Source organism: Taudactylus pleione, unplaced genomic scaffold (genome assembly GCF_031769625.1).
Source record: "Taudactylus pleione unplaced genomic scaffold, aTauple2 ptg000720l, whole genome shotgun sequence".
Lineage (NCBI taxonomy): Eukaryota > Metazoa > Chordata > Amphibia > Anura > Myobatrachidae > Taudactylus > Taudactylus pleione.
This window is the reverse complement of record NW_028285122.1, coordinates 584,098-611,193: the sequence shown is the minus strand read 5'-3', so window position 1 is coordinate 611,193 and position 27,096 is coordinate 584,098. Positions and strand designations below refer to the sequence as shown.

The 27,096-nt window shown below is 44.1% G+C and overlaps 1 protein-coding gene across 1 annotated transcript in view; it reads left to right on the top strand.

Annotated features, from left to right (window-relative positions):
• The window catches only part of LOC148477378 (uncharacterized), a 46,752-nt gene extending 30,712 nt beyond the window's left edge, over nt 1-16,040 (top strand). The window contains exons 4-5 of the mRNA XM_088456794.1: nt 12,376-12,449; nt 14,780-16,040. Of these exons, the coding sequence (XP_088312920.1) occupies nt 12,376-12,449; nt 14,780-15,138 (433 nt within the window). The 3' untranslated portion in view covers nt 15,139-16,040. The remainder of the gene's footprint in view (nt 1-12,375; nt 12,450-14,779) is intronic.
• Nucleotides 16,041-27,096: the final 11,056 nt, after the last annotated feature.

The window sequence follows — 27,096 nt, the reverse complement described above, 5'->3', positions numbered from 1 at the left end:
AATTGGTACACAAATTGGTGTACTTACAGTGTGGCTTTGAGAGCTGGTACAAAGGTTTGTGAACTTGCGGTGCAGCTTTGAGAGCCAAGGATATGTGTTGAGAATTGGTACACAAGTTTTTGTACTAGCAGTAAGGCTTGGAAGCCAATGGAGAAACTCATGAGACAGTGGCAGCACGGAAGCTGCTGGTGCAGCTAGGGAGCCGATGGAGAGGCTGGTGAGCTGGTGGAAGCATGGAAGCTGCTGGTGGGGCTATGGAGCTGAAGGAGAGGCTGGTTAGCCAGGGGCAGCATAGAAGCTACTGATGTGGCTAGGGAGCTGATGGATAGGCTGGTGAGCCAGTGGCAGCATGGCAATACAATGGGAGAACCGGAATACAATACCACAAGGGGATACAGAATGCTGACCATGCAGCTAAGCTGGGTGAACCTACAGGAACACTATAGTCAGTGAAGCAACAAAAGGCCAACATGCATAAATAGGAGGAAAAACCAATCATGCCATGCTGTGGATAACACGTGGCTTCCTGTGACATGCAGATCACCTAGCAACTGAGGGAACTGGAACAACAGAGTCATGAGAAGGTAAACTGCCTGAGAGAAACAAGTCATGACCATGACTTGTAACAGTACCCCCCCTTGAAGATCCCCCAGCACCCGGTTTGTCTGGAAAATCTTGAAAGAAAGTCTCTTCAGCCTGAGAGCATGTAGAGCACTTTCAAGAACCCAGGAGTGGTCCTCTGGGCCATAGCCCTTCCAGAGGACCAAGAACTGCAGATGACCCCTGGAAATCCTAGAGTTCAAGATCTTTTGCAATTCGCATTGACCGTGGACCACAAATGAAAGGCTTGGATGGGAACTTGGGCTTAAATTTTACTGAACTGAAGACCGGTTTAAACAAAGAACAGTGAAAGGTGTTGTTGATACTGGGAGACTTGGGTAATTGAAGCTTGAAAACTACCAGATTCACCTGAGAAATTATGCGGAACAGGCCAATGAACCTCAGACCCAACTTCTGAGTAGGTTGGAGAAGCTTGATGTTTTTGGTGGAAAGCCAAACTAAGTCGCCCTTCTTAAACCTACACAACCTCCGATACCTGTCAGCAGACTTTTTGGAGCGGAGAGAGACCTTCTGAAGGCTTTGATGAATTTTGCTACAAATATGACGGACCCGAGAGACAGAAGGTGAAACTGGTGAACTGGAGTCAAAATAATGTGCTCTTGAATGTAGGCCCATGACACAGAAGAATGGAGACACTGAAGATGCTAAATGGCACAAGTTGTTAAAAGCAAACTCAGCCGTTCTGACATTTGGAGATGTAACAGCACAAATATTGCTCCAGACACTGGTTAACACGCTCAGTTTGCCCACTGGGCTGCGGATGGTACCCTGAAGAAAGGCTAAGGTCAATGCCCAAGGAAGCACAGAAGGCTCTCCAGAACTGTGCCACAAATTGAGTTCCTTGATCCAAAACAATATCCATCGGTAAGTCATGCAGGTGAAAGATATGTTGGAGAAACAGGCCGGAGAGTTCTTTTGCAAAAGGTATAAAGTGTGCCATTTTGCTACAATGGTCCACCACCATCCAAATCGCAGATACTGGAAGATCAATGATAAAATCCATGGTGATGGGATTCCAGGGTCTCCTAGGTATGGAGAGAGGAAGTAACAGACCTAAAGGAGCTGTCCGAGGTGTCTTATTTCGGGCGCAGATCTCACATGCCAGGACAAATTCACGCACATCTTTGGTCAAGGAAGGCCACCATACTGAGCGGGAGAGCAACTCTAAGGTCTTACTGATGCCCGAGTGACCAAAAGCTCTATGAGTGTAAAAATCCAGTAAGACTGATCTGAATTTTTCTGGAATGAATAGAAGACCAGAAGGTTTAAACCTGGAGGTGAATCTGACTGACAGGCCCAAATGAGTTCAGAAAAATTTCGGGTTATGGCACAGTGGAAGAAGGAGTCCGGATTAATTGGTTTGTCTGAACTGGAGACCTGCTGTATAGGTTCAAAATTCCTGGAGAGAGAGTCAGCCTTGATGTTCTTCGAACCAGGATGGAAAGAGATGAGGAAGTTGAAGCGGGTGAAAAATAATGCCCAGCCTGCTTGCAGCGAGTTCAACCTCTTTGCCAACTAAATGTAAGATATGTTCTTGTGTTCAGTAAGAACCATGATCCAGTGTTTGGCCCTTTCTAACCAGTGTCTCCAGTACTCAAATGCCCATTTCATCACCAACAACTCCCAATTTCCCACATCATAGTTGCGCTCTGCCGAGGTGAACTTGCGAGAGAAAAAGGCAAAAGGGTGCAATTTATTATCAGCAAGATCCTTCTGGGACAGAATGGCTCCAGCTCCAACTTTAGAGGCATCCACTTCAAGGATAATTGGAAGATCCTGATTGGGATGTCGAAGTACTGGAGCCTGTGTAAATGCGAGCTTAAGGGTTGCAAAGGCCTGGATCGCTTTGGATGACCACTTAGAGGTGTCCATCCCTTTTTTGGACAATTCAACATTGGGCGCAATGATGGTGGAAAAAGACCTAATAAACCTGCGGTAATAGTTAGAAAATCCTTGGGAAGAGATGACGTAGCCTAGTAAAAAAATCTTGGTGACATCAAATCACACTTCTCCAGTTTAGCATAGAGGTAGATCTCACATAGTTTTAGTAGAACTAGGCATACATGCTGATGATGTTGGTCCAGCAACTGGGAAAAGATGAGTATGTCGTCCAGATATATGACAACAAATTTCCATAGGAATTCTCAAAGGACGTTGTTTATGTGATCCTAGATGACTGCCGGAGCATTGGATAGGCCGAACGGCTTGATCAGGTACTCATAATGTCCTGAATGGGTACTGAAAGCCATTTTCCACTCATCCCCACTCCTGATACGGATGAGGTTGTATGCTCCTTGCAGGTCAATTTTTGAAAAGATGTGGGCTTAGCGCAGATGGTCGAAAATCACTGAGATGAGAGGCAGTGGGTAGGAGTTCTTTATGGTGATGTTGATTAGTCCTCTGTAATCAATATAGGGATGGAGAGATCTGTCTTCCTTCTCCACAAAGAAGAAGTCAGCTCCCACCGGTGACTTAGAGGGATGGATAAATCCCTTTGCCAATGTACCCTCAAAGTAATCTCTCATGGCCTTATCCTCTGGAACGGAAAGCGAATACAGTCGAACTTTAGGTAATTTGGCTCCAGGCACCAAGTTAATAGCACAGTCGTATGACCGATGTGGAGGAAGAACATCCACCAGTTGTTTGGAGAAAACATTGGTGAAATCTTGGTTTTGAACCGGGGTAGTGGAAGAAGTTTCAGCCACCGCAGATTGAACTGCCCGCATACGAACTGCAAGACAGCAAGTTTGACAGGCATGGCTCCACCTCACTATTTCCCCGGAGGAACAATCAATCATGGGATTATGATCCCTGAGCCAAGGGAGACAGAAAAATTGGCACTAAAGGACACTAGAGGAGAAAAAAGGAAATATTCTCTGAGTGCAAGGCTCCGACTGAAATATGGAGAGGAGGTGTTTTACATTTTATGCGACCACTAGAAACCAATCTTCCGTCCAGTCCACAGACAGGAATTTCTTGATCCAATGAAACGGTGGGAACACCCAGTGACTTGAAGAAAAGAAAGTCCATTGCCAGCCGCAGCACTATCCAGAAATACAGACGTGGTCAGAGAGAAGCAAACAAGATGGATGGCTACTGGGACTTTTACCAAATTCTTGGAGGAAATAGGAGCCAGGCCTAAATGCAATTCCTCCTGGACAATTAGGTCTTGCCTTTTATTGGCCTGAGTGGACAGTTGCTCACACTATGGCCCTCATTCAGAGGCGGTCGGAGGATGCAAGCGGTTGCTCAGAAACTGGGCGGCCGCTTGCATCCTGACCGGCCACCTCTGTTTCTAACGACAGCTAGGGTGATGGTCGCAATGGTCATAGACCATCGCGACCATTGGGGCTTACAACGAGACCCTAGGGTAGGGTCTCACTTGTCGTAAGCCCCGGAGAGCTTCTGGCTCTGTGATGACACTAGTGATGTCAGTGGGGCCTCCCCCAAACAGCAGGCGTTTCCATGGGAACACCTCCGTTTGGGCTGCCACCCCCCAGGCCTGCCTTCCAAATGGGGCGAGCTGTCAATCAGCATCGACAGCTCGCCCCCTTTGGAAAGAGACCCGCTACGACCAGCACTGTCAGTCGTAGCGGGTCTCATGCATGCGCACGAAGGAGCCAGCTCCCTCATGCGCATGCGCACTGGACAAACATCAAGGCGGCCGTGCGGTCGTAGGCCGTACGGCCGCCTCTGAATGAAGCCCTATGCCCCTTGTCCACACAATACATACAGAGGCCTAGGGTACATTTCCTATATCTCTCTTCGGGTGGTAACTGAGATGCCCCAATTTGCATTGGCTCTTCTGAATCAGAGGAGTGAACCCAAGTGGGAGAGTGGGGTGACCTAGTGGGAAGATTTTGCTCCCGTCTACATTCTCAGAGACATCGATCAATCCTGATGGCCTTTGTCATGAGGTCATCTAAGGACTCATCAGGGGGATTTTGGATGAGCATGTCCTTGATGGCCTCAGAGAGTCCAAACCGATATTGGCTGCATAGGGCTGGATCATTCCAACCAGAGTCAGTGGCCCATCTTTGGAATTCGGAGGAGTAGTCTTCTGCTGCTTTCTGACCCTGCTTAAGTGAATGCAGTTTGGACTCGGCCAAGGCAGATCTATCAGGGTCATCGTAAAGTAAACCCATGGCCATAAAAAAGGCATTTACGCACCGCAGTGCAGCATGAGTCGCGGGCAACCCAAAGGCTCAAGTTTGTGGATCTCCCTGAAGAAGGAAATTACCATTCCCAAATGTTGTGATTCTGTCCCTGAGGAGAAGAGACGAAGCCTAAAGTAAAGCTAGCAACTTTCACGGAAGTTAAGGAACTGTCGGCGATTCCCAAAAAATTGATCCGGCAAATTCATTTTTGGTTCTTTGGGAGGAACAAAATAACAGGAGACCAGCCTTCTTCAACACACAGGGAGGGTTCTTAGACCTTCTGAGTCAGGACTTGGATTTGTGCAGCAACCACCTGGGCAGGATTCTGTGGCTGGTCCATGACTGCTCGTCAGTCTAAATTAATGTGGGCCAACTATAATTGTGGTTGGAGGCCGGTCCCAGGTGTATAATTGTGGCCGTGGCACTGAAGGGGTTAACCCCTGTGCTGTAGCACCATTTTAAAAGGACAAAAGGCACCATGCGCCCATTGTAAATGTGTACTCTGCGCTAGGCACCGAGTGTTTATAAATAAAAACGTCCTGGGCTACAGTGCTGCAGGGTGCAAAGCCTGATGCTGTGCACAGGCATGAAATATGAATGTATTTACAATGTATGATTTTAAATGTATATTTTGTAAAGAAAATGCACTTCTTGAATATGCCTGTATAACACATGACCAGCTTGTGACTGCAGGAAATTAGATGCTGATTGTCATTTCCTGGCAGGAGGTCTGATGAACAGAAAGACCTGTTGTGGTCAGTGAACTCCAGGTGAGACCTGCATGGTAGGTTGCTGTGTGAAGGTGTGAATAGCGTCATATTACCAAACCCTTCGTTTACAGCACTTTCATTGAAATGCAGGCAAGGAAGGCTCTGCTGGGTCTCTGGCTACAATACTAAGCAAATTTGGGACAGACAATTTGTGTGTAAGAAGCGATTGTACTGAGCTTAATAAGAAATGGAGGTGTTACAGACTGGGAAAGCCAAACTGGTTTTATGCATTGTTCCTCGTATGTGAAAGAATAAATGCAATTTATCAGTTCCTGTGAAATGTTATATTTACAGGTGCATTTGAGAGACAGTCTATGCTAAGTTTGTGTGTTGTAGGAAAGCCAAATGTTCTTGGTTGGTAACAAGGAAATGTACTTCATTTCTGTGAAATGTAAAATGTGAATATTTATGTTTTGTGAGATAGCACAATTGGCTAAGTGGAACCCAGAGCGGACTTACCCCCTGTGGTAATGTGTGGTAATGTGTATTGGAGTAGCACAAAAGAAGGCTTCGTGCCTGGTAAAAATTGTACAACCCTGTAAATTCTTTGAGGAGAAGAACTGCTGATTGATAAGATTTCTGTATGCTGATGTACCCCTTCATTCAGAAGGTAGAGTCTTTTTTAAAACTTTGAGCAATAAACATCCTGCCTGACTTCAATTGCATCTCAATAATGTGACCAAAAGAATTGCGCCAAATGCTATTCCGTTGTCCGGCTGTTCTGGGTAAGATGTGTCTCCAGGGTCAAGCTCTCTGCCAGCTACCATGAAGACCTGGTCCACTTAAAGGGATCAGGACGAATCAGCAGACACCAATCAGGGGGTGTGGCCGCAGCTAGTCAATGCATACGCAGCAGAGTGGTTCCAGGTGCCGAGGTAGGAGCCTGAGTGTACTTAAGAAGCGGTTCCAAATGCCAATGGTAGAGTTTGGTGGTGGCAGCAACATTACACCCACGGTGCAGTGGGTGGAGTTAGTGACAGGTGGTCTCTGACAGTAAGCGGGAATCCCTGATATCCAAGGTCAAGTGCGGATCAAAACTCCAAATAAACTGAATCAATGAACAGCGCTGGAGTGATGAATAATATGATGTAAAAATGTATGTTCTAGAAAAATGCCCAAAAGCAATACAATGAATCACATTTAATAATCAAAACAATATAAAGACAATAATCAAATTATGCCATAAAATACTCTAAAAATAAAAAACATAAGTGGAATATTATAAAAACACATATATAAACAACACAATTGCGGTGTCCACTATTGGTAAATGTGGACAAATAGAGGACTGCAATCTGCAATGTTAATCTCTTGATGTCCCAATATTAAAAGCGAACATAGATGAATAGTCAAAGTGTCGCTGACAGTACAGAAATGATGTCGTTATGAAGATGTGGTCCACTTAAAAGTGGATATGATAATTGATAATCCCGTATGTGGAAACATACAGTCAGCCTGCAAGGATACTTAGTTGTCTGAAAAGGAATACAATATTCAGCATATAACTGTATCTCACCCTGGTTGGAGTCAGCTGGAAGAAATCCACAGAATGTATCAAGATGGAATCAGCGTGGTGCAAATACCTCGATCCCCACGGGTAGCCCCCTGTGCGGAGAGCGTGCAGCAGATTAGCACCAGGCACAACTGTGAGGCAATTCTTAGCCACGTCCGTCTGTGAGGGGGGACACAGTGAATTCAGTGTCCACCCCGGACCACACATGGTGGTTAAGCTCAGTCCGGCTCCTTCTCACTATGAAGCAGAGAGATTGCTAATAGCGGCTGGAAATTTGGCAGCTTATAGCATCAGGAAAGGTGCACAAATATGTTTTTTCCCAATAGGGATTTCTTCAGAGGGGTGTGACAATGTGGAGGTTAGACCCTCCTTAAATGCTGAAATCAATCAAATTTCATCCAAAACACCTATATTGTTTGTTTACCTACTGACGGCTTAGAGTCCTTGTAAAAAGTAAAAATCATTACAGGTGTAAGCATTTAAAAGAAAATGTGTTTTTATAAAAATTGGGCACATTTCTAGAAACAATAAAATATATAATATTAATGATAATAATGATCCATTTGCAATAGAAAAGAAATAAAATTGAATAGTATTTAATAAAGGTAAAAATAAAATTTGATAAAAAACTGTTATTATTAGGAGAACACTGTTGCTGATATAATACCTCTTCAAATATATCGTCCATGTCAGAAGTGCTGATGCATAGAAATACTCAGACAGTATCTCCAATATAATAAAAATAAAAATGGCTTTTTTAGAATTTATTTTTACATGGAAGGATGGCTTATACAAAAATACAAAAATACAAAAATACAAAAAACGATTTTCTATTACACAATAAAGCATTTAGAAAGGTATTCTAGACCGTAGCAGTTATTAGATATATAATTCATACATAATATTCATAAGAATTATTTAGTCAACAATTTAGCATCTCATCCTATATAAATTGTGGTCCAATTTGGTGTAAAAAGTAGTATTCAACAGAAGGCGATAGGCCTCTGTTCTATAATCCTCAAGATTTTGGACCACAACTCCACCTCCCTTATCTGCTGATTTGATGATAATCATTGAATCTGCATTTAGGGCCTGATTCAGACCCACTCGCGAGCGGCTGTCCGCTCGCAAGTGGGTCGATGTTATGGACTGAGCATGCGCACGACGGAGGGAGCTCCGTCGTGCGCATGCGCCAGACGCGACGAGCGAAGGAAAGTCCTTCGCTCGTTGTGTCCGATCAAAGGGGGCGTGCTGTCAATGTTGATTGACAGCACGCCCCCTTTGGTGGGCGTGCCGGGGGCGTGCCTCCCTGACGGGGGCGTTCCCATGGGAACGCCTCCCGTCAAAAGCAGGCCCACTGACATCACTAGTGATGTCAGTGGGAGTGATTTTGGCTCTGATAGGGCCAAAATCACTCCGGAGCTTGCGGTTGAAAACCTCAACCGCAGGCTCCGGCACGCAATTTCGATGGTCGCGATGGTCACGACCATCGCGGCCATCACAATGCACGCTCGTATAGCCTGTGGGTGGTGACCCACAGCTATACGAGCGTCCAGGAGGACGCTCCATTTTCATGGAGCCCGGCCCTCATTCAGAGCGTGCGCTCTGCTCAGAGCGTACTGCTCTGAATGAGGGCCTTAGTTCCTTAACAGCTCTTCTTTCACTTACTGGTAAATTATGATGAAATACCTTAGATTCATGGCCACATATATGTTGAAGCCATTTTTATTTTTATTATATTGGAGATACTGTCTGAGTATTTCTATGCATCAGCACTTCTGACATGGACGATATATTTGAAGAGGTATTATATCAGCAACAGTGTTCTCCTAATAATAACAGTTTTTTATCAAATTTTATTTTTACCTTTATTAAATACTATTCAATTTTATTTCTTTTCTATTGCAAATGGATCATTATTATCATTAATATTATATATTTTATTGTTTCTAGAAATGTGCCCAATTTTTATAAAAACACATTTTCTTTTAAATGCTTACACCTGTAATGATTTTTACTTTTTACAAGGACTCTAAGCCGTCAGTAGGCAAACAAACAATATAGGTGTTTTGGATGAAATTTGATTGATTTCAGCATTTAAGGAGGGTCTAACCTCCACATTGTCACACCCCTCTGAAGAAATCCCTATTGGGAAAAAACATATTTGTGCATCTTTCCTGATGCTATAAGCTGCCAAATTTCCAGCCGCTATTAGCAATCTCTCTGCTTCATAGTGAGAAGGAGCCGGACTGAGCTTAACCACCATGTGTGGTCCGGGGTGGACACTGAATTCACTGTGTCCCCCCTCACAGACGGACGTGGCTAAGAATTGCCTCACAGTTGTGCCTGGTGCTAATCTGCTGCACGCTCTCCGCACAGGGGGCTATCCGTGGGGATCGAGGTATTTGCACCACGCTGATTCCATCTTGATACATTCTGTGGATTTCTTCCAGCTGACTCCAACAAGGGTGAGATACAGTTATATGCTGAATATTGTATTCATTTTCAGACAACTAAGTATCCTTGCAGGCTGACTGTGGGCCTGATTCAGAGCCACTCGTAAGTGGCAGCTCGTTCGATCCGAGCGATGTTTGCCCAACTGCGCATGCGTACGGATCGTTATACGCATGCGCGAACCAGTCAGTGCGGCCGAAATTCATGTGCTCGCAAAATAGCGAGTGCCTGCTAATTTGAGTGACAGGAGGAGGCGTATGTGGGTGGTAACAGGGGAAGGTGCTTGAAAACGGGGAGTGGAGATCCGATCGCAGGCGTGCTTAAAGGTCAAAATGGGCGTTTTATGGGTGTGCATAATTAATACAGCAGCGTCATTGACCACGTCACTGGGTTATTTTATAGCCAGAACTGCTCGCAAAATTGTGGTAGCAAAAACCAACCACAAGAATAGCGAGCAGCTCATACCCTGTTCGATGTACTCGATTAATCTAATAAATAGCGGACATGACGTAGGATGCGAGCGGACAGGGGGCGTAGTTTCCCAAAAAACGACCGCAAGTTTTGTTCGCTCGTTCAGACCTAGAGGCGTGAACAGACCGCAAAGAGCGAACGGTTCATTTGAATAGCCACCCCTATTTTCTGGACGAGCGAGCGCAAATAGCGACCTGCTCTGAATCAGGCCCAGTATGTTTCCACATACGGGACTATCAATTATCATATACACTTTTAAGTGGACGTCATCTTCATAACTACATCATTTCTGTGCTGTCAGCGACACTTTGACTATTCATCTATGTTCACTTTTAATATTGGGACAAAAAAGAGATTAACATTGCAGATTGCAGTCCTCTATTTGTTCACATTTACCAATAGTGGACACCGCAATTGTGTTGTTTATATGTGTTTTTTTTAATATTCCACTTATGTTTTTTATTTTTAGAGTCTTTTATGGCATAATTTGATTAATGTCTTTATATTGTTTTGATTATTAAATGTGATTCATTGTATTGCTTTTGGGCATTTTTCTAGAACACACATTTTTACATCACATTATTCATCGTTCCAGCGCTTTTCATTGATTCAGTTTATTTGTTTTTTTCTTGTTCGTTTGCTGCCATTTTTTGAACAGCTGCGGGGGGATAATCCACTAAGTGTCTCCAGTCAGCGCCGTTGGCTATATTTCTAGTTTTCCTTTTTCTGGATCGAAACCCCAACCTCTGATCGGGAGTCCGGGTTAGAAGCCATCTGGTCACATTAATGTTATAAATCTCAGAGTTTATTCCGTGTGAACCCCCTAGAACCCAGGCTATTGAGGTCTTCCACCACTAACAACCACCTGTTGTTCCCCTAGATCTATAAATGATCACCGGTACTTAAGTGGCCGTCTGGACTTAATTCTCTGGGTAGTAGCGGTTCACACGAATGTACTATGAGATCTGATGGTTCAAGGAACAGCAGGAATTGATATAGTCAGAGCTTCGGCTAGGAGCCTATGATGTGGCTTATGAACTGGTGAATGGGCAAAAAGCCGACAGCAGAAGTGAGTTGATGGTGCAGCTAGGGTGCCAGTGTACAAATGAGTGTACTTAATATACGATGGTGTAATGTGAGAGCCGGTACTCAAGCTTGTGTACTTGCCGTGTGGCTTTGAGAGCCACTTATCATGCACATGCAGTTATCAGGTACACGCACTTATCATACACATGCAGTTATCGGGTACACGCACTTATCATACACATGCAGTTATCGGGTACACGCACTTATCATACACATGCAGTTATCAGATACACGCACTTATCATACACATGCAGTTATCAGATACATGCACTTATCATACACATGCAGTTATCAGGTACACGCACTTATCATAATCATGCAGTTATCAGATACATGCACTTATCATACACATGCAGTTATCGGGTACACGCACTAATCATACACATGCAGTTATCAGGTACATGCAGTTATCACACACATGCAGTTATCACACACATGCAGTTATCACACACACGCAGTTATCATACACATTCAGTTATCATACACACAAACACTCATCATACACATGCAGTTATCATACACATTCAGTTATCATACACATTCAGTTATCAGGCACACAAACACTCATCATACACATGTAGTTATCATACACACGTACTCATCATACACATGCAGTTATCATACACATGCAGTTATCATACACATGCAGTTATCAGGCACACAAACACTCATCATACACATGCAGTTATCATACACACGTATTCATCATACACATGCAGTTATCATACACATGCAGTTATCATACACATGCAGTTATCAGGCACACAAACACTCATCATACACATGCAGTTATCATACACACGTATTCATCATACACATGCAGTTATCATACACATGCAGTTATCATACACATGCAGTTATCAGGCACACAAACACTCATCATACACATGCAGTTATCATACACACGTACTCATCATACACATGCAGTTATCAGAGACACACACTCATCATACACATGCAGTTATCATACACATGCAGTTATCATACACATGCAGTTATCAGGCACACACACACTCATCATACACATGCAGTTATCATACACACGTACTCATCATACACATGCAGTTATCAGAGACACACACTCATCATACACATGCAGTTATCATACACACACACTCATCATACACATGCAGTTATCAGAGACACACACTCATCATACACATGCAGTTATCAGAGACACACACTCATCACACACACACACTCATTGGGCACACATGCATGCACTTCCTTCCTGTGTATTTCCTATACTGTAGAGATATCTTGCAATCTTTGTGGAATAACTTTTTTTGTTTGTTTTCTTTAGTGCTCGTAATATGATAAACCAAGAAGATCTCCCACTATATAGAGACCTACTGAACACTACCACAAAATTAACCGGTAATGTCCTTGTAGCTGTAGTTACTTTTGTAATACATTTATTTAGTTTTGTTTTTCATTTCTTGCTTGCCAAAGGCACCTGCATCCTTTATTTATCGGGTATATGTTTTACCCTTTGTCTGTATTTACTCAATAAGTGACACAACTCACTTGTGTCACCTACTTTGTGTACAGCACATTTTTCTGCGAAGAAGAGACACATCGGGGGGAATTCAATGATGAATAACCTCGGGAGGGAGCTCCCAAAGCTATTCAATTCAATAGTCTGTTTGGGTGGGCTAAAGGATTTCTCACACCCTCCTGGGGATGCGAGGAGAAATCCGACATAAGTGCCAGCCATGCGGCTGTCTGCTGGCTTAACGTGGTGCTAACAGCCATGCGGCCGGCACATTAGTCGGAGAATGCCAGTTCTCACCAATAAACACTCGGGTTAAGTCACGAGAACCATCATTCTCTGACTAAACCAATTCCAGCCCAGACAAACAGCGCGGTGTATTGAATAGCTCTGGAAGCTCCCTCCTGCAGCTATTCATCATCGCATCAAATTGATTTCCCCCCCATTGGATCAATTCAGAGGCCCAACTCTATAATTATTATAGGGCATATTTACTAATGTGCCAGATTATAGAAGTGGAGATTTTGCTCATAGCAACCAATCATATTCTAATCATTTGTCTAGCACCTTCTAGAAGATAATAGCTAGAATCGTATTGATTGTTATGGACAACATCTTCACTTCTATAAACCCACACTTTAGTAAATATATCCCATAGGCTATATAAAGTTATATATACACTACCGTTCAAAAGTTTGGGGTCACCCAGACAATTTCGTGTTTTACATGAAAACTGACTTTTATTTATCAAATGAGTTGCAAAATGAATAGAACATATAGTCAAGACATTGGCAAGGTTAGAAATAATGATTTTTATTTGAAATAATAATTTTGTCCTTCAAACTTTGCTTTCGTCAAAGTATGCTCATTTTGCACAATTACAGCATTGCAGACCTTTGGCATCTAGCTGTTAATTTGTTGAGGTAATCTGAAGAAATGTCACCCCACGCTTCCTGAAGCACCTGCCACAAGTTGGATTGGCTTGATGGGCACTTCTTGCGTATCATACGGTCAAGCTGCTCCCACAACAGCTCAATGGGGTTGAGATCTGGTGACTGTGCTGACCACTCCATTACAGACAGAATACCAGCTGCCTGCTTCTTCCCTTAATAGTTCTTGCATTATTTGGTGGTGTGCTCTGGGTCATTGTCCTGTTGGAGGAGGAAATTGGCTCCAATCAAGTGCTGTCCACAGGGTATGGCATGGCGTTGCAAAAGGGAGTGATAGTATTCCTTATTCAAAATCCCTTTTACCTTGTACAAATATCCCACTTTACCATCACCAAAGCAGCCTCAGACCATCATATTACCTCCACCATGCTTGACAGATGGCGTCAAGCACTTTTCCAGCATCTTTTCTCAAACTAGAGACTCTAATGTACTTGTCTTCTTGCACAGTTGTGCACCGGGGCCTCCTACTTCTCTTCCTACTCTGGTTAGAGCCTGTTTGTGCTGTTCTCTGAAGGGAGTAGTACACACCATTGTAGGAAATGTTCAGTTTCTTGGCAATTTCTCACATGGAATAGCCTTCATTTCTAAGAACAAGAATAGACTGTCGAGTTTCACATGGAAATTCTCTTTTTCTGTCCATTTGGAGAGTATAATCGAACCCACAAATTTGATGCTCCAGATACTCAACTAGCTCAAAGGAAGGACAGTTTTATAGCTTCTCTAATGAGCAAACCCGTTTTCAGCTGTGCTAACACAATTGCACAAGGGTTTTCTAATCAGCCATTAGTCTTTTAACGCGCTAATGTACCATTAGAATACTGGAGTGATGGTTGCTGGAAATGGGTCACTATACACCTACAGTATGTAGATATTCCTTTAAAAACCAGATGTTTGCAGCTTGTATAATCATTTACCACATTAGCAATATATAGAATGTATTTCGGATTAATTTAATGTTATCTTCATTGAAAAAAACTGTGCTTTTCTTTCAAAAATAAGGAAATTTCTAAGTGACCCCAAATTTTTTAACGGTAGTGTGTATATAACACTTAATTCTTTTTTACATGATATTTTGCGCAGCCTGAAACTTAGATGCTATTAAACACATGTGAATGAACTTGTTTGTGGCGTATTGGGAGTACACTGGTGTCGGTGACATCCTGACTCCAGCATGTGAACTTCTCCTCCTCTGTAACAATCATCGTCCTTGTCATGCAGTATATACTCTATGTATCAATCTGTAATGTATTTCCCTCCTGCCTTAGGAATTACCCCAATTATTGTCCTGACTCACAAGAGCAGTGGTGGGTTAGAATCCATGCGGAATGTGTTTAAAGACATGGGATTGGGGAAGATATACGCCATTGAGAATTACACGGCCCAAGACCACCAGGAGGTGCGAGAGAAACATAAAGAAATACTAAATTTTTTAACTGAGGTTATCGATGATGTAAAATTCCGCATGCAATACCCTAGAAATCCAAAGGAAGAAAGTTACAAGCATCTGCAATTCCTGATTGATTACATAAAGACTAGCGAGGATAACAAGAGAGAGGAGGAGAATTTTAGAAAGCTGATGGAAGCAGAAAAAGAAGAGAACAAATCAAAATGCCTTATATTATAATCATTGTTTTGTTTATGGTTGTTGGGTTGACGTCCATTTATGCCCAGTCCCTGTCGCAGCTTTAAGAATGCATGTTAGTAATTACCTTTTGTCCGCTATGTAATGCTGACCGCTATCCTGCAACTTCTGTGCGGTTCACAGGTTTATGTACAGAGAATATTTTGCCCCAGCCTATTGCCCTCTAATAAGATAAAACAAATGGATATATGGATTGCTATATACTCATCCACTCTAACACTTACAAATTAATCTTTCTATAACACTGAAGTCGCTGCATCAAACAATATCAAGGGACAAAGTAAAACACAATATTTTAATAACTGGTAAAAAGTGACCATATCGTGCATCCTATTAGTGCAGTCTGCACTCCAAAAACATACTGGTAGGTTAATTGGCTCCCAACAAAAAACAAGTAACCCAACTTTGTATGAGTGTGTGCGTGTGATAAGGAATATAGATTGTGAGCCACACTGGAGCAGGGTCTGATGTGAATGGCCAAATATTCTCTGTAAAGCACTGTGGAATATCACGTATAAGTAACTGTAATGAATAAAATAATACATTGAGGCCCTGATTCAGAGCCGGACGCTCTGACAGAGAGCTCGTTCTGAATAAGGGCCGTCCTTCTTGTTTTTCAGAGCGGCCTCCTGGCCGCTCGCATAGCTGTGGGTCACAACCCACAGCTATAGCGAGCAGCCAGGAAGATGGTCGCGATGGTCAAGACCATCGCGACCATCGGGCTTGCGACGAGACCCTTGTGGTAGGGTCTCGTTGCCGTACGCCCAAGAGTGCTTTCGGTTCTAAGAGCCGAAAGCACTCCCACTGACATCACTTGTGATGTCAGTGTGGCCGGCCCTAGACGGTAGGTGTTCCCATGGGAACGCCTCCGTCTGGGCAGACACGCCCCCGGCCCACCCACCAAAGGGGGCGTGCTGTCACTCAACATCGACAGCACGCCCCCTTTGGTACGAGACCGGAGCGACGGCTTGCCCGTCGCTATCCGGATCTCACGCATGCGCACGACGGTGCCGGCTCCGTCGTGCGCATGCGCACTGGGCCAACATCGACCCGCTTGCGAGAGCATAGCGCTCGTGAGCGGGTCTGAATCAGGCCCTGAGTCCTTTCAGTAACGTAAATAATGTTTTTTGGTGCATGTACATAGCATTAAATATAACCATAAGAGAAACTTAAAGAATTTATTCTTTAACCTAAATATTATCATTATTGTGACCCATTCCTCCTATATTGTGTTGGCATCAAATGTATCTATAGAACAGATGGTAAGGCTGGTGCCAGGTAAGTGTGACGCACCAAAGGGGGGATTATAGCTTCCCAATGAGCTAAACGAGGAATCAGATAGCAAAGGGATGTACCTACAGTGCAGATAATATCCTCCTTTACTTCTGTGATGTCTAAATCAAGAAACTTATTTATTGTGGTTCAAGTTTTCTAGAAGTAGGTTGTGTTCCTGCCCCCAAAATTCACTTGAATAGGTTAAATAGTTGCTCTTATGGGTGGTAAATAAGTTTATCACAACTTAAAGCACTTGAAAGCTAGCATAAGCACTGAGAGGAGATAAGCACCCTGTTCTTTATTGTAGCAGTACTGGTTAGAACTGGGTTTTTGGTCGCAGTCATGTTATTGGTATTTGTATTGAGTCAATCAGAGTTTGACAGCCTATCAGGGACATGTGTAGGCGGGCTCTGTTTAGAGTTATTAGTGCACTGGGAGGAGTCAGCTTCCCATTTTCCAGTTGTGATCCCACCCACCCACCCTGCAATTTGAATCGGCGTGGGCCGATGTTATTCGTTGGAAGGAAAACTAAGAAATAACACTCCAACAGGTGAGGCGCAGCTGGCGGAAAGCAGTGCTCCTCGGTGGCTCAACTTAGTGCATCTGAACTTGGCTAGCATCCCCCCTTTGAGAGAGGCGAGTCAGTCGCTGCCTTAGGGGAGGACCAGGTCTCCATCTTATGGAGGGATCAGCACTGTGCTAGATTAAGGGGAGATGGTACTACTGGAGATAGCTCGCACTTGGGGGTGGAATCTCCATCCCCATCTTAGTAATACATTCCGTTTATGGGCTGTAGCCGAGTTTGTGCTGCAGTTTCGCCGCCATGCTCGATGCTATTACAGATAATTTACAATCCAATTAAATAAATTTGGCTGCGACCTCTTTATTGCAAATCTATTCAGTTGTCAGTGTCGTTATTTAGATGTTAAGTTTAAGTTAAGTATGGTGAAAATAATAAAACTATGGGTGACTTATTTTGTCTGTTCCCTTCTAATGGGACACACTTGCCGGCACAAGGCACGAGGTCAATACAGACTACAGATCTTCCAATTTCAGATGCGGAACATTTGCAACTAGAGAAAAAAAAAACAGAGAAAAGGCCCTAGAACAATACAACAAAACAAACGAACAAAACGGGAAGGGTCTGTCTACGTTAAAAAACAGTCAAATACTGAAATTCTCGTAAGACAACTTCTGAAATCTTCCTAACAAAGTATCAAACACACAAAAATAAATTAAAAAAATTCTGTGATAAACTGCTGCATTCAAATCTGCAAACATATTTTTTACTATCATAGCCTATGGGTTATACCTAGGGTTACTTTACTAACCCTTTATATACATAGGCTTACCATACTATACCTTTGAACCGAGACACTCATAAATTACACAGGTTCTGGGGCTGATTAAAAGCAGGTGAAATACAGGCTTGAAGTCAGCCAGCCACAGAGCCAATGTAATTCATGAGTGTTCTGGTTTAAAGGGATAGTATGGTAAGCCTATGTACATATAAAGGGATAGTATGGTAAGCCTATGTACATATAAAGGGATAGTATGGTAAGCCTATGTACATATAAAGGGATAGTATGGTAAGCCTATGTGTGTATATATATATTAGGGGTGTGCACCGGCCACTTTTCGTGTTTTGTGTTTTGGTTTTGGATCTGGATCTTTCTTCGTGTTTTGGATCTGGATTGGTTTTGCCAAAACCACCCTTCCGTGTTTTGGGTACTGGGTTTTGTGTTTTGGATCTGTATTTTTTATTTAAAAAGCATAAAAACAGCTAAAATCACAGAATTTGTGGGTTTTTCTGCTCCTATGCTATTATCAACCTCAATAACCTTAATTTCCACACATTTCCAGTCTATTCTGAACACCTCACACCTCACAATAGTGTTTTTATATCCAAAAGGTTGCACCGAGGTAGCTGGATGACTATGCTAAGCGACACAAGTGGGCGGCACAAACACGTGGCCCATCTAGGAGTGACACTGCAGTGGCAGACAGGATGGCAGTTTGAAAAACTAGGCCCCAAACAGTACATAATGCAAAGAAAAAAAAGAGGTGCAAGATGGAATTGTCCTTGGGCCCTCCCACCCACCCTTATGTTGTATAAACAGGACATGCACACTTTAACAAACCAAACATTTCAGCGCCAGGGCCTGCCACACGACTGTGGCTGAAATGATTGGTTCGTTTGGGCCCCCACAAAACAAGCTGGCAATTAATCTGTCCCTGCACAAACTGGCTCTACGGAGGCAAGATGTCTTCCTCATCCTCCTCATCCACCGATTCCTCACCTTCTTCAGTGTTGTGTACATCCTCATCCTCACAGAGTATTAATTTGTCCCCGCTGGAATCCACAACCACACGTCCCTCTGTACGTTCTGGAGGCTGGTCTCCCTGGAAGAGTTGATAATTCATTTTATGAACATCATCTTCTCCACATTTTGTGGAAGCAACCTCCTACGCCTTTCGCTGACAAGGTTCCCGGCTGCACTAAACACTCTTTCGGAGTACACACTGGAAGGGGGGCAACTCAGGTAAAATAGAGCCAGTTTGTAAAGGGACCTCCAAATTGCTTCTTTTTCCTGCCAGTACAGGTACGGACTGTCTGACATGCCTACTTGGATGCTGTCACTGATGTAATACTTTAACAGACAGACGCACGCTTGTCACTGCTGCTTTAAGGATGCAGGTGCGGCTACAGCCCACACAATTCACAAAGACAGAAAAAAAAAGAAGAATATTTTTATTGTTTGTGGAGCGCACTTTGAGGGTGTCACCACCCTTTAACAGACAGACGCACGCTTGTCGCTGCTGCTTTGAGGATGCAAGTGCGGCTACAGCCCACACAATTCACAAAGACAGAAAAAAAAAAGATTTTTTTTATTGTTTGTGGAGCGCAATTTGAGGGTTACACCACCCTTTAACAGACAGATGCACGCTTGTCGCTGCTGCTTTGAGGATGCAAGTGCGGCTACAGCCCACACAATTCACAAAGACAGAAAAAAAAAGATTTTATTTATTGTTTGTGGAGCGCACTTTGAGGGTTACACCACCCTTTAACAGACAGACGCACGCTTGTCGCTGCTGCTTTGAGGATGCAGGTGGAATCTAGACGGGATTTGGAACCGGGGACACACTATCTCCATCAATTGTCTAAATCCCACTGCACTAATGGCGGATACCGGACGCACGTCTAACAACAACATTGCAGTCAAGGCCTCAGTTATATGTTTTGCTTCAGGATGACTGCTGTCGTACTTCATCCTCATCGCTAGGGACTGTTGGAGGGTCAATTGTTTAGTAAAAGTAGTGGTGTTCCTACTTCCTCTGTGGGATGATGAACAACTCCCAGCAGCAGCAGCAACAGCACTAGGAGGAAGTGGTTCTTGATCTTTCCCTGATTTATTTTTATCGGAGAAAGTTTGGTCCTCCATTTATGTTATATTGATATATACGTGCGGCTAAGGCGCACACAAACACAGAAAATATTTTTTTTATTTTTGCTGGAGAGTAGTGCACTTTGTGGGTTACACCACCCTTTAAGAAATGAGCCAGCCAGCTCTTTACTTATGGGATACAGGCGAACGCTTGGCGCTGCTCCTTTGTTGATGCACGTGCAACCACAGTGCACACAATTCACAAACACAGAAAATATTTATTTGGTTTGGAGTGTACATTGGGGGTTACAGCACCCTTTAACGGTCAAGCCAGCCGGCCCTTTACTTATGACACAGGCGCACGCTTGGCACTACTTTGTTGATGCACGTGCGGCTACTGCGCACACAATTCACAAACACAGAAAATATTTTTTTATTTGGTTTGGACTGGAGTGTACTTTGGGGGTTACAGCACCCTTTAATGGTCAAGCCAGCCGGCCCTTTACTTATGACACAGGCGCACGCTTGGCACTACTTTGTTGATGCACGTGCGGCTACTGCGCACACAATTCACAAACACAGAAAATATTTTTTTATTTGGTTTGGAGTGTACTTTGGGTGTTACAGCACCCTTTAACGGTCAAGCCAGCCGGCCCTTTACTTATGACACAGGCGCACGCTTGGCACTACTTTGTTGATGCACGTGCGGCTACTGCGCACACAATTCACAAACACAGAAAATATTTTTTTATTTGGTTTGGACTGGAGTGTACTTTGGGGGATACAGCACCCTTTAACGGTCAAGCCAGCCGGCCCTTTACTTATGACACAGGCGCACGCTTGGCACTACTTTGTTGATGCACGTGCGGCTACTGCGCACACAATTCACAAACACAGAAAATATTTTTTTATTTGGTTTGGAGTGTACTTTGGGTGTTACAGCACCCTTTAACGGTCAAGCCAGCCGGCCCTTTACTTATGACACAGGCGCACGCTTGGCACTACTTTGTTGATGCACGTGCGGCTACTGCGCACACAATTCACAAACACAGAAAATATTTTTTTATTTGGTTTGGACTGGAGTGTACTTTGGGGTTACAGCACCCTTTAATGGTCAAGCCAGCCGGCCCTTTACTTATGACACAGGCGCACGCTTGGCACTACTTTGTTGATGCACGTGCGGCTACTGCGCACACAATTCACAAACACAGAAAATATTTTTTTATTTGGTTTGGACTGGAGTGTACTCTGGGGGTTACAGCACCCTTTAACGGTCAAGCCAGCCGGCCCTTTACATATGACACAGGCGCACGCTTGGCACTACTTTGTTGATGCACGTGTGGCTACTGCGCACACAATTTACAAACACAGAAAAAATATTATTTTTTAGCACTTGGGGGGAGCACCCCTGATGGACAGAGCACCCCCTGGACAACACTACAGCACCACTTTAGGACTGGGACACTGCACAGGACTTTGGAGTGGACACAGCCCCTATGGAGAACTGACTGCACAACACAGTCCAGCCAGCCCCTATGGACTTTGAAGTAGTGGACACAGCCCCTATTAACAGCAGCACAGCACAACACAGCCAGCCCCTATGGTCTTTGAAATAGTGGACACAGCCCCTATGAACAACAGCAGCACAGCGCAGCACAGCGCAGCACAGCACAACACTACTCTGCACTACACTACACTACACAGCCCAGCCAGCCCTAACTCCCACCCTCCCTCTTCACTGTCCACAGCCGAGTGAGAAAATGGCGCCGATGCGGGTACCTTATATAGGATCCAAAACCCGTGAGACCAGGAAGGCGGGATGATGACGTTTTGCCTCGATTTCAGATCAGAGTCAGGCGGGAAAAGTCGAGCCTGACTCGGATCGGCCTCGGATCGGGGGGGCTCGGGGGGGGTTTGGATTTCAGAAATCCGAACCCACTCACCCCTAATATATATATATGGATAGTATGGTAAGCCTATGTATATATAAAATGAGAGTATGGTAAGCCTATGTATATATAAAGGGATAGTATGGTAAGCCTATGTATATATAAAGGGATAGTATGGTAAGCCTATGTATATATAAAGGGATAGAATGATAAGCCTATGTATATATAAAGGGATAGTATGGTAAGCCTATGTATGTATAAAGGGATAGTATGGTAAGCCTATGTATATATAAAGGGATATTATGGTAAGCCTGTGTATATATAAAGGGATAGTATGGTAAGCCTATGTATATATAAAGGGATAGTATGGTAAGCCTATGTATATATAAAGGGATAGTATGGTAAGCCTATGTATATATAAAGGGATAGTATGGTAAGCCTATGTGTATATACCTGTATATATAAAGGGATAGTATGGTAAGAATATGTATATATATATAAAGGGATAGTATGGTAAGCCTATGTATATAAAAAGGGATAGTATGGTAAACCTATGTATATATAAAGGGATAGTATGGTAAGTATATATATATATATATATATATATATATATGGATAGTATGGTAAGCCTACGTGTATATACCTGTATATATAAAGGGATAGTACGGTAAGCCTATGTGTATATATAAAGGGATAGTATGGTAAGCCTATGTATATAAAAAGGGATAGTATGGTAAACCTATGTATATATAAAGGGATAGTATGGTAAGTGTCAGAGTTCAGCCGGGGATCGGCCATCCCTTACCGTCCAGCCAGCTTCCTCTGACTTCCTGGGCAGTGGGGCAGCTGGCGCGGCGATGTGGGAGGAGCTGAGCATTCACCCTGTAGCTGTGGTGTCAGGCGACCCGGTGAGAGGGGATCGCAGTTTCCGTCAAGGGCGCCGCCATGACACTTTTCCTATGTCAGTACTTCCTTCCCTGGGTGGCCTGGTTGGTCAGCTGATGGTGTGGGCCTATCAGCAGGCTTCCTGGGGTATATATCCGGCTCCTGTGCTCCAGGTAGTTGCCTGAACAATCATTGTCGCCGCTAGTGTAACTAGAGGAGTCTCGATCCAGGTTCCCATGCTTCCAGTGTGTTTCTTCCAGAAGCTTCTAAGCGATCTCACCACAGTGCCTTTACTATCAACAGCCTGTGTGCAAGTTTAACCTCCATCTCTCCACAGTGCCTTTACTAATCCACAGCCTGTGTGCAAGTTTAACCTCCATATCTCCACAGTGCCTTTACTAATCAACAGCCTGTGTGCAAGTTTAACCTCCATCTCTCCACAGTGCCTTTACTAAGCAACAGCCTGTGTGCAAGTTAACCCTCCATCTCATCACAGTGCTTTACCATCATAGCCTGTGTGCAAGTTTAACCTCCATCTCTCCACAGTGCCTTTACCATCACAGCCTGTGTGAAAGCTAACCTCCATCTCTCCACAGTGCCTTTACTAATCAACAGCCTGTGTGTAAGTTTAACCTCCATCTCTCCATAGTGCCTTTTCTATCAACAGCCTGTGTGCAAGTTTAACCTCCATCTCTCCACAGTGCCTTTACTAATCAACAGCCTGTGTGAAAGCTAACCTCCATCTCTCCACAGTGCCTTTACTAAGCTACAGCCTGTGTGCAAGTTAACCCTCCATCTCACCACAGTGCTTTACCATCACAGCCTGAGTGCAAGTTAACCCTTCATCTCATCAGTGCTTTTGCCATCACAACCTGTGTGCAAGTTAACCCTTCATCTCACCACAGTGCTTTTCCATCACAGCCTGTGTGCAAGTTAACCCTTCATCTCACTGCAGTGCTTTTACCATCACAGCCTGTTTGCAAGTTAACCCTTCATCTCACCGCAGTGCTTTTACCATCACAGCCTGTTTGCAAGTTAACCCTTCATCTCATTGCACCCTAGTGCATGATCTCCGGCCGGCAATCCGGTATATACTTCATGGGATATCCAGCTGTTACCTCAGCCTACCAATAAATCTCCACACCTCTCTAGCCAGCACCTCAAGTGCCTTTTTCCAGCCAGGAGTTCTATAACACTCCCCATGTGCCTATTCCAGGCATTACACTTGGGCCACGGGTGTTTTGATTCTCTTTTCCCTGCAGGCCTTGGTCACCAAGTCAAAGGACCGCGACCTGCTTACAGGGAGCTGCACAAGCCCATATCCCACTTGGAGGGGTCACTGGCGAACACCTCCTTGTGAGTTAGACTCCGCACCATTGACTAGGTCTAGCCAACTACCAACACATCCACAAAGACTTGTGGATGCGGAGATCATACATCCAGGCCCCTCGCCTTCACCTCCTCCCACAGCCTCAGACCTCGGCTTTCAAAAAACCGCCGCCCAGCATGACAGTTTGTTCAGGCCAAATGGAAGCCGCAGGTGCCCAAGGTACTGGGACTCTTCAAGAGTTAACAAGCCATATGGATAACCAAGAGGCGGCACAGCGACATGTGGCTCAGTACCTGCAAGAATTGTCCGGACAGTTAATGACCATACAAAATACACTGGCATCTAAGTCCATGGCCTCGCCACATGTCGTTCCTGCTGGTTCTCCAGGGTTACCTCAAGGGGCTATGCCATAGAAGTCTCATCTCCACTTGGCCACCCCTGAAAGGTTTGACGGTACTCCCCAACGTTGTCGTGGTTTCATAAACCAATGTGAAATCCAGTTTGAGTGCCTCCCCCAGAATTTCCCTACCTCCCGGTCTAAGGTCGCCTATGTAATTTCATTACTGACTGGGGCTGCATTGGACTGGGTTTCCCCTCTTTGGGAACAGGCTGATCCGTTAGTTTCTAAATACGAAGACTTTGTGACAGCCTTCAAACGGATTTTTGATGAGCCCGGCAGATCGGTTTCTGCTTCCTCCGACTTACTCCGTGTCCGCCAAGGTTCTCGCTCAGTGGGACAGTACATGGTGCAGTTTCAGACCTTTGCATCGGAACTTAGATGGAACGAAGAAGCACTCAAAGCAGCCTTCCTCCATGGGTTGTCCGAAAGGATGAAAGATGAATTAGCATCCAGAGATTTACCTGTCTTTTTCTGAGACTATTTCTCTCTGCATAAAGATTGGTTTATGCCATAGGGAGCGGTCGTGTAATAGAGGTCATGGGGATCGCCCTCGAGATCATCCGGCTTCAGGAAGTCAATCCTATCCCCCACCTCCAGGGGTGAGGAACCTATGCAGATCAACAGAACCAGGCTAACCACGGCCGAACGCAATCAGCGCTTTCAAAATAAATTGTGTCTTTATAGCGCTGCCCCTGAGCACATCTTAAAGAATTGACCCCTGCTGTCGGGAAATGCAAGACCCTAGTTGATGTCGGGAGCATTCAATTAGGGGTCATTTTTAAGCACTCCCAATTAACTGACAGTTTATTGCCTGTATCTCTTTCCCACCAGTTCAGGACAAGGGATGTTGAAGAACTTATAGATTCCGGTGCTGCGGGAAATTTTATTTCCAAATCTTTAATTCAGTCCCTTGGTATTTCGGCGGTACCTTTACCTGACAAATTACTGCTCTCCGGTGTAGATGGTAAAACCATGCTAGGTGAATCCATATCCTTGAAATCCCAGCCCGTGACCCTCAGGGTTGGTTGCCTGCACCAAGAGACCATTGAATTCCTCATACTGCCTTCGAAAACACCACCTCTATGGAAAGTTATCCAAGTGTCTTTTTGAACAAACCACAGTTCCTTTCTTAGGACATATAATTTCTGGGGAAACCATTCAGATGGATCCAGTGAAACTGAAAGCGATCTCTGAATGGCCATTACCAAAATCTAAAAAAGCTACTCAACGTTTTTTGGGATTTTCAAACTATTATAGGCGGTTCATACCGAATTTTTCCACTCTGGTGTCTCCCATTACTAGTCTCACATGGAAGGGCGCTAACCCAGCCCAGTGGCCGGACTCAGCCATACAGGCCTTCCAGAGATTGAAAGAGGCATTCTCTACTGCCCCTATCCTTTGCCAACCCCAACTGGATAAAACATTTTTTGTGGAAGTGGATGCCTCTTCGGTCGGTGTAGGGGCGGTATTATCCCAAATTTCCAGTGATGGGAAGAAACATCCATGTGGATACTTCTCTCGTAAATTTTCCTCTGCAGAGAAAAACTATATGATTGGAGATCAAGAACTCCTAGCTATGCGTCTGGCGTTAATGGAGTGGCGTCATCTTTTGGAGGGGGCGAAGTTTCCAGTTACCATTATTACTGACCATAAAAACTTAATTTACCTTCAGACGGCTCATCTCTTAAATGCCAGGCAGGCCCGCTGGTCCTTTTTTTTCTCAAGATTTAACATTAAGCTTCAATTTTGCCCAGGTAATTTGAACAAAAAAGCGGATGCTCTCTCCCGGTCTTTTCTACTCGACACACAGGAAGAAGATCATCTGAGATCTTGCCCAATCCTGGATCCTATGGTCTTTGCTTCAACTCAAATATTGACTCCGCCTCCGGGGAAAATTTTTGTGACTCCCGAATTACTGAAAAAGTTGTTAATCTGGGCTCATAGTTCTCTATTTGCTGGGCATTCTGGTATTTTCAAAACATACAAGTTTCTTCAGCGTTCTTATTGGTGGCCCTCGATGAGAAAAGATGTTCAAGAATTTATTTTGTCATGTGTAAAATGCTCACAGCATAAAGTTTCTTGCAAAAAAAGTGCTGGTCTTCTATGCCCGTTACCAGTTCCTACTATTCCTTGGACCCATATATCCATGGATTTTATCTCTGAGCTTCCACGCTCCAAAGGACATAACACCATATGGGTAGTAGTGGATCATTTTTCAAAAATGGCGCATTTTATACCATTAGTAGGTCTGCCATCTGCTCCCCATTTGGCAAAAATTTTTGTTAAAGAGATTTTTAGATTACATGGTCTTCCAAGAGAGATTGTTTCCGACCGTGGAGTCCAATTCATAGCCAAGTTTTGGAGAGCCTTATGCAGGGCTTGTGGAACCAAATTAAAATTTTCATCAGCTTACCACCCACAAACTAACGGGCAAACCGACAGGGTTAATCAGGAACTGGAGACCTTTATAAGACTTTTTGTGTCCTCTTCACAGGATGATTGGGTGAACTTACTACCTTGGGCCGAGTTTTCACATAACTTCAAGAACCACACTTCCTCCAATTCCACACCTTTTTATACTGTATTTGGTAAACATCCCCAGATTCCAGATTTCCAACATTTACCTTCGGTGGAGGTCCCTGCAGTTACTGACATTGTAGAATCTTTTTCAACCATTTGGAAGAAGATCCATGCCTCGTTGAAACAATCATCCAAGAATTATAAAAGATTCGCTGACAGACGACGGGTCGCGGTTCCTCTGCTGAGAGTTGGAGA